General features: G+C 58.2%; 1 protein-coding gene across 1 annotated transcript; it reads left to right on the forward strand.

Moving 5' to 3' along the window:
- Positions 1 to 4095: 4095 nt before the first annotated feature.
- On the forward strand, positions 4096 to 5713 carry LOC311195556 (brain-specific homeobox/POU domain protein 3; the record flags this gene model as incomplete). The annotated part of the gene is made up of 2 exons (XM_084268961.1): positions 4096 to 4215; positions 4808 to 5713. 2 exons carry the CDS (start codon positions 4096 to 4098, stop codon positions 5711 to 5713), a joined length of 1026 nt encoding a protein of 341 aa, XP_084125087.1.
- Positions 5714 to 8541: the final 2828 nt, after the last annotated feature.

The following is an 8541-nucleotide window of genomic DNA, read 5'->3' on the forward strand; positions in this document are numbered from 1 at the left end:
TGCTGGACAAACGGCTCTGAGCTGGCCCAGAGTGATCCCAGGAAAGGTGACCCAGACCTCCACTGAGGAGAAGAAAGCTCAGGAAGGTTCCTGTGCCCCCCCTCCCTGTTCTGCAGAAATTCGTGTCCCTTTTCTGCTGGATCCTCTCCCAGAGACCTGGAGGTCCCGACTGCATCCCCTCTGCTCCATGTTAGCTTTAAGCTGGAAGCTGTTAATCGCTGCCAGCGGGTTTAATTGGTAGCTAGAACACACAGACCCCATTAAAGCCCACGAGGGTGCCAAGGGCTCTCATTCAGGCACAAATGAAGGAGCAATCAAACCCACTTAGGTAATAAAAACAGCTGGAGTCTGGAGGCAACTGCCTGAGGCACCAAACCACATGGCAGGCAGGACAACCCTCTGAAAAGTCTGGATGGAGTTGGCCTTTGATAGGAAACGTGGGGATCAGGAGGAGTGTTGCAAGATTTTATTGGTTAGAGACAGGGAGCCAGAGAGAGAAACTGTGGGTCATCTTCAAAAATCAACGGAGAGATGGGGTTTCTTGAACACAGAGCCTGCTGGAGAAAGTCTCCTGGATCAGTTCCTGGTGGAACTGGTGAACAAGAGCATCTGATGCGCTGGCTGTAGATGTCACAATATGTCACGATACCCACAACATCCCTGGGCTCTTTGGTTAATTTGTTGTGCCACAGCAGATAACCACAGCACCCAACCATCACAAGGAGTCCCAGTAATGTGAAAAACTTTCTGGCTCTTCATTTCTGCCTGGGGAAACGATTCCCAAAGCCACCAGGCAGGCTGGGCTGCCAGCTCTTGGCCTGGAAGCTGGGTCCCATCCCCTCCAAGGAGGAGTTTCTTTTCAAAGGATTCAGATCATGAGACTCTTTATTCAGTGTATTTATTTAGCCTGATAGGAGAGATCCTGACTCTCTTTTATCCTGACTCTGGTGAAACACCTCCTGCTTCACAGGAGTGACTGACACGGATGGGTATGAGCGGGGGAGCCTGGACAGAGCTGTCAGGGAACAAATCCAGGGTGTACATGAAGAGGCTGCAGTGAACCTTGCAGGGCTGCCCCACAGCACCTAGAAAGCTGTAGCTGAGCATTGCCAATCACCTGAAAATCTGGCCCTTTTCTTGCAAAGTCCATTACAGAGATCCAGAAGTTCAGATCCAGGGCAGGATGCTCCAGACCATGACCATGACAAGGAGAAACTCAAAGGCTGGTGGGCTGGCTGTTTGGAAAAGAGATCTGCTAAACTCTGATGGACTGTGGAATGAAAGGGAGGGGATGGCATTTGCTTCAGCTGCTTCTTATCTAATTTTCCTAGGTGAACACCCAAGGCTGCTTGAGTCTCTGGGCTGGCCTGGGACAGCTCTTCTGCTGCTCCAGCAATCACTTCAGTGGTTGCAAGTGTGGAAAATGGCACCAGAAATGGCTTCATGTGCTGGGAAAGGTATTTCTGCACATTCTGCTGCACTCACCAGCCTCACGCTGTCCTCAGGGGCTGAGTTCACCTGGGTCCTGATCTTCCTGAATGAAGAAAGCCAAGAAGACAAAGAAGAAAACCACAGAGAGGACTCTCATCTGATTTCCCTTTGCTCCAGCTGACTCTGAGTGACGTGCAGAAGCGTGTGCCCAGGTGTGATCCCCAACCTCCTGGGCACATTCTGGAGTTGGCACCATGCAGGGAAACACAGCTTGGGACAAGGTTCACTTCCTTAGGGAGAGTTAAATCCAGAGCTAGGAACTGAACCACTCTCCCCAGCCTTCCTCCTCGGAGCTGCTGAAATGCAGGGGGTGAGGAGGAAGAAGAGAGTGGGGTCAGCAAGAAGAGCCCAGCAAAAAAAAACATGCAGTACCCTGGCAAAAGCTTCTGAAAGAGTTAACAAACCCCAGGGGTTTGTCAGATGGAGGGGAAAGAAGGTCCCTGAGGCCACTGCTGAGCACCCAGGAGGGATGATTCCACTTTGCAACAATTCTGCCTGAGTCCCCGTTGTACAGAAAGCTTCCAGTGAACCTCCCTGGCAGCCGCTCTCTGCCCATCACCTGATGCTGCAATCTCTCCACAAGCAGCAGAGGGGAGACCATGACTCAGAGAGCTGTGCTGGTAGAAAGGAGAAGGGGAAGAGGCTTCAGAGCTCCTGCCCGCTCCTGCCTGTGGATAACCGGAGCGTCAGCCTGTCGGCAGGCACATGTAGGATGCTTTAGTGAACAGGAAGGGCTGCCTGAACTGTGGTGTGTAGGGGCTGCACGCTGTCCCCCTCCCACCCTCAGCAGGGATGGGGCTTTCCTGGCAGCACCCTGGTGTTAATGCAGTTCTACCCTCAAGCAGACTATTCCAGAGTCAGGATTGAGCCCCCTGTGGCCTCCATCCCCTCCCACAAGCCATGTCCTCCTTGCTGCAGAAGCCTCGTGGTTCAGTGACTGTGCCTGAACCTGGGCAGTCCCACACATGGTCATAGTCTCCTACCAATGGATCTGACCTTCCCTGTGCATGTCCACAGCCCAAGAACCAGCTTTTGGGGGACACTTCAGCCTCTCGGGTAAGGCAGTGGTTAGGTTAGAGCTTTCCCTTCCTTGTGACTCTTCTTGGCCCTGTCTGACCCAGGGAGCCCGGCAGAATCCCCAGGAGAGGGGACCTCTCAGAGGCTCCTGTGTGCTGGCTCGGTAGAGAAGAGGGTGAGAGGGAGAGGGGCCAGGAAAGCTGATACTCACCCTGACTCCTCAAGCACCTGCACTGCTGTCCTCACACGCGGTGCTGGGGCTGGATGAAGACACACAGCTTCCTTGAGAAGACATTTGCTCTCAGCATAACCGAGCACCCTCCTGTCCTCTGCCAACCCCCATGGCCACTGTTCCTCTCTCTGGCAGGCGCTGGGGTCCCCCTCTGCCAGCCCCCCTGCTCTGGGCTGACAGTGCTGCAGCCTGTCACACTCACCACACGCCTTCTGGCAGGGCTGGGAACAGCCAGAGCAGCTGGGGGGCTCCACAGCCCCCCAAATCCAGCATGCAACCACCAAACTTCACCTCCACACTGGTTTTGTGCAGCAGTAGGATCTTTCTTGGTGGCAGGCAGGGAGGAGAGGGAAGGAAAGGCCACAGGCTGCATGGAAAAGCATATGGATTTGGAGGCAGAAAGGCTGTCAGGCAGAGACGGGCAGCAGCGGGCTGGAGAGGGGAGGATGGAGAGGTTGCAGACAGACAGACAGACAGACAGACCCGTGGTCCGTGGGACTCTACACTGGCGGGAGAATTGGGGTAATCGAGCCAGGTGCTGTCGCCAAAACTGGGCAGAGAAAAGTTGGTGAAACTTGTCCTTATTTACCCATTCTCATGGTTCTAATTCAAGGTACCTTTTCCCTTCAGAAAGCGAGGAGCGGGGTCTGGAAAGCTCCTGTTCGGGAAGGCTGAGGGCTACTCTGCTCCCCACATCCCCTCGGGGGAAAGCCAGCCCGGAGCCGCGGGTAGGGACCAGGCAGGGCGTTGGGCAGAGCCGGGCGGGCGGGCAGGGGTCGGTGGGGCTGGACGGGAGCCGGGCAGGGGCCGGTTGGGTGTCGGGCAGGAGGACGCAGCCGCGGCGCATCCCCGGCCGTACCGTGCCGAGCCCCGGGGCTGCTCGACGGTGTCGTCCCTGGGCAGGAGCGGGGTCCGGAGGTCACAGCACCGGTCCGGCGCCGCTCGCCTGGCCCCGCCGCCGGTGCGGACTGGAGGGAGCCCGGAGCGATGCCACCCCCCTGACCCCCCCCTCCCACCGCCATTCCCCGCGATGGGGGGAACGGGGACCGGAGAACGGTGCAGGGGTGGGGACCCCCGGGGCTGCGCAGTGCCGGGGCGGGGGAGTGGTGTGTGAATGGGGGGGGATGAGCCCCGATTTAGGGGGAGGGGGGGTACAACCGGAGTGTGTGTGGGGGGGTGAGCTCACTGCCCGGGGGCGGGCGGTGGGAGGTGCCTCCCGAGACCCGTCCAATGAGCGGGCGGGGGGGCGGGGGGGCCGGGCTATAATGCCATTGATGCCGGGCGGCGGAGACAGACAATACCGCGCCCCCGGAGCCGGGCTGCCCGGAGCGCCCCTGCCCCGCTCCTCTCCCACCATGATGTCCATGAACAGCAAGCAGGCGTTCAGCATGCACCCCATCCTGCACGAGCCCAAGTACCCCCACCTGCACACCAGCTCCGAGGCCATCCGCAGAGCCTGCCTGCCCGCCCCCCAGGTAAGCGCTAACCGCCTCCTTCCCCCCTTCCCCCCCGCCCCGGGTGGGTTTCGGGGGGTCCTCACCCGCGGACCGTCCTGTCCTGAGCTCTCCCCAACTTGCTTGGACGGCTGGCGGTGTCCGTCGGGGTTTGGGTTTTGTTTGGGTTTCGAAGGGGGGTCCCTTCTCTCCCCTGCTCCGGGGCGGTTGGTTTGGGGGCTGGGGGCTGACCCTGTCGCCGAGGGTGCTCGAAGCGGCGAGAGGGGCTGGGGAAGGAGCTGGCGAGCCCGTCCGGGCTGGGGGCGAGCTGCCGTCTTGCCCAGAGACTCTGCGGGATTCCCGACGGCTCCGTCTCCCTCCGCGGCTGCTCTTTTTTTCCTTGAGGGAGGTCGCCGCGGAGGGATGGGTGGGTGCCGAGCCCCCAGCACCCTGCTCCTGGCCCTTTCATTTGGGGAGGAGGGGGACGGGTTGAACGCGGTTCGTCTGACCTGTCCCAGGCACTGCTGGAGGGGCAGAGCGGGATCTCCGGGATGCTGCTTTCCTTTTAATCCTCTCCCACTCTTCTGGTTTCTTTTTGCTCCCACTTTTATCCCCTTTCCCCTGCCCCCTCCAGATCCAAGGTAACATCTTTGCGGGCTTTGACGAGACCTTGCTGCGGGGTGCTGAGGCTCTGGCCGCTGTGGATATCGTATCGCAGAAAACCCACCCCTTCAAGCCGGATGCCACCTACCACACCATGAGCAGCGTGTCCTGCACTCCTACCTCGTCCTCCGTCCACCTGCACCACCCATCCGTGCTGACCACGCACCACCCCCACCACCACCACCACCAGCCCTCCCAGGGCTTGGACGGCGAGCTCCTGGACCACCTCAACTCCGCTCTCCCGCTCGGAGGGGTGCCGGGGCCGGACGTGGGCTCTACACCTTCGCACCCTCACTCCCACATGTCGGCCATCAACCACATGGCCCACCACTCCCAGCCTATGAACATGTCCCACCCCCACAGCCTCGCTTCCCACGCTGTCATCTCCGGCCCCGAGACGGAGACGGACCCCCGGGAGCTGGAGTCCTTCGCCGAGCGGTTCAAGCAGCGGAGGATCAAGCTGGGGGTGACCCAGGCAGACGTGGGCTCGGCGTTGGCCAACCTGAAGATCCCGGGGGTGGGCTGCCTTAGCCAAAGCACAATCTGCAGGTTTGAGTCCCTCACCTTGTCCCACAACAACATGGTGGCCCTCAAGCCCATCCTAGAAGCGTGGCTGGAGGAGGCCGAGCGGGCCCAGAGGGAGAAAATGACCAAACCTGAGATCTACACGGGGGGTGACAAGAAACGCAAGCGCACCTCCATCGCTGCCCCCGAAAAGAGGTCGCTGGAGGCCTATTTCGCCGTGCAGCCGCGACCCTCCTCGGAGAAGATCGCCGCCATCGCCGAGAAGTTAGACTTGAAGAAGAACGTGGTGCGGGTCTGGTTTTGCAATCAGAGACAGAAGCAGAAAAGGATGAAATTTTCTGCCACCTACTGAAGAAGGGGCTGGGAGGGCAGTGGGAAGGGGGAGTGCTTTCCCCCCCTCACCCCCCACCCCGCCACCCTCTCCCAACCAGTCGTGGCCCCTCTGAAACAGGCAGGGTTTGGGGGTTGTTGGCTTTTTTTTTTCTTTTTGGTTCCAAAAAATAAATTGGGGGGAAAAAAGAAAAGAAAAATAAACCTAAAAAAAAAAGGGAAACCTGCCCAAAGCGAAGCAAACAGTTCGGTGCCCGTTCCTCACCCCCGGGCGAAGGGGCCCTGCTGTTATGACTGGTACAGACTGCTTTTGTAGATAAAACTGGAGGAAAAAAGAAAAGATGGAGAAAAAGGAAAAGACAAAATGAAAGGCCTAAGAGGGGAGTTTCGGGGTGCCCGGAGTCAGGGCACAGCACCGGCGGCGAGAGCCCAGCGGGTCTTTGTTGCAGCCCCTCGCCCCTTCCTGGCTCGGCTGGGCAGGGGGGGGAGCCACAGCATCGCTCCCTCCCCGGTGCCTGGGCCTCTTCTTTTACAAAAATTAAAACTATATATATATATTTAAAACAAAACAAAAAAAAAAAAAGAAAAAAGAGAAAAAAAAAAAGGAAAAGAGAAAATAAATAAGAAAGAAAACGAGCTGGAAGCTGCCCCGGACGGCTGTAAATAGGGAGGTGCCGGCCCGCACCCCCCGCCTCGCTGCCTGGGTCCCCATGCACACACACGCACACACACGCACTTGCATGGTTCTGTTCGCTCTCCCCTGCCCCAGCAAACCCATCGCATTTTTGCAATAAAGTTTCTGTTTCTACCTCATCGGCTAAATTGAAAAAGAGGGGAAAAAAGAAAAAGGAAAAAAAAATAAAAAAAAAGGATAACTAATAATAAGAAAAAAGAATTTAAAAAAAATAAGAAACAATTTTTTCTTTTTTTTGGCACGTCCCTGGAGTCACGGTTTGTCCGGGGAAAATTGAGGTTTATTTTGCTTTGGTTTCACTCAAACCGTTCGATATCCGTATGGTTTCACTGTAAAAAAAGGAAAATCCCCAACCCCTACGCTTCGACAATCAAATCGTTCGGGCTCACAGGAGCGGCGGGACCGGCCCGGGGCAGCGGGGATGCCCGGCCAGCCCCGGGCTCCGCGGGGGCGGCTCTGCCTTTGCAAATAGCGAACTCTGCACTTTCTAAGGCAAGAATACTTCTTCTTTTTTTTTTTTTTCTTGGGCTTTGCATATTTAATAGAGAAATTTGCCTCCGTTTCCTCTCTCTTTCTTTTTTTAATTTTTTTTTTTGGGGGGGTGTTTCTTTTTATTTTGGGAATTAAACGAGATTTCGTTTCGCTGTGTGTGTGCTGAATGAAATTTGGTGTCTGTGTACGCTGCAGCATTTCAAATAAATCATGCACGTTTTACCTCACCCTCCTGCCTCCTGGAGTTACTGCGGCAGCCGGACACGGCTTCGGGGAGCCCCTTTTTCCTCCAGCCCATCCCCGCCGCCTCCGACCTCCGGCTCCCGGCGGGGTCTGGGCTCGGCTTTTCCACCTCCCTGGGGAAAGAAACGAAAAGCAACGAAAGGCAACGAAACGCGGGGCAGAGCTGCCCTCTCCCACCCGGGATGGAGCGGGGGGTTCGCCCCGAGTGAACTCGCCGTGTTTCAGCCCCGTCGGCGGCTCAAGCGGGGTCCGGAGCCGGCGGGGAGGGGGGTGTGCGTGTTCTTTTCGTCCCTTCCCCGCCCGACACCAGCCCGAACCCTGCATGTTTTGAAGCTCCACGTGTCGGTCCCGGGGTAGGTTTGCCTTTGAAGCCCGGGCGATGCTCCTACGGGCTAAATTCGTTGGCCGGGCTAGGGCGAAACGCAGCCCGCATCCCCCGGGCTCTCCCGCAAACGACTTGCGGGGACGGGCTCTGTCCCTCGCCCCCCACTCCGCCTTCCCGGGGAGAGGGGAGTGTGAATCTCTCCAGGCGGCGTCTGCCACCCCCACTCCCCTCTCCAATCATCCCCCCCCGGCCCAGATCGGGGTGCGACTTGAGACGGCTGAGACAAGGATGCGTTAACTCGGCTCATCCCCGAGTTTCCCGTTTCCCGCGGCCGTTGGCACCGAAACCTGCCCCGAAAGGAGCGCGAACCGCTGGGCAGCGGGGGGAGCATCCCTCGGGCTGCGCCCTCGGTCCCCGGGGGGGTGGGGGGGTGGGTGCGAGAAAAAAGGGGAGCGCTTTCTTTGTGCTTTCTTTTTGGTGTGTTTTAGAACTTTTAACTTGATTTTTAATAACAAACAAACCCAAACCGCAGAGAGCCGGGGACTGCGAGGGACAGGGGGTGCGATGATGCACCTCGACAGACCGAGCAGCCGAACAGGCAGGATTTTTTTGGGGGAATAAAATAACCTGGAAAGAGGGAAAATCGTGCAGCTCCCGCAAGAACCGTCGGAGCAGCCGCTTCACCTGAGCGAGCGGAGCGGGCTCGGCGGTGCCGGGCAGAGCCCTGTCTGCGCTGTGGGAACAGGAGCTGCACCGCGTCCCGGCGGCTCCGGGGGCCACCCGCCCCGGCACCCCCCCTCTCCGCACCCCCACCCCCCCGGCCCGCACATCTGCGGCCGCTCGGCTCTATTCTTGGGCGCTTCTCAAACCCCATTCCCTCCTTTGTTCTTTCGCTCCGTTCCTGTTTTTTCCATGAAGCGAAAAGCGCATTTTCATAAATAGACCTTGGCCAAGTGCTGGCGATGAAATTTTAATGAAGGCTGGATGCTGAGTGCTGCCCGGGGGGGCCTTGGAGAATCAGCTCCGCGCAGCATTAGCAGGGCCCTGTTCGCTCCCCCCCCACACCCCCCACACCCCCAACCCCCCCCCCCCGCCC

This window comes from Gallinula chloropus (assembly GCF_964237585.1).
Source record: "Gallinula chloropus genome assembly, chromosome: 11".
NCBI lineage: Eukaryota > Metazoa > Chordata > Aves > Gruiformes > Rallidae > Gallinula > Gallinula chloropus.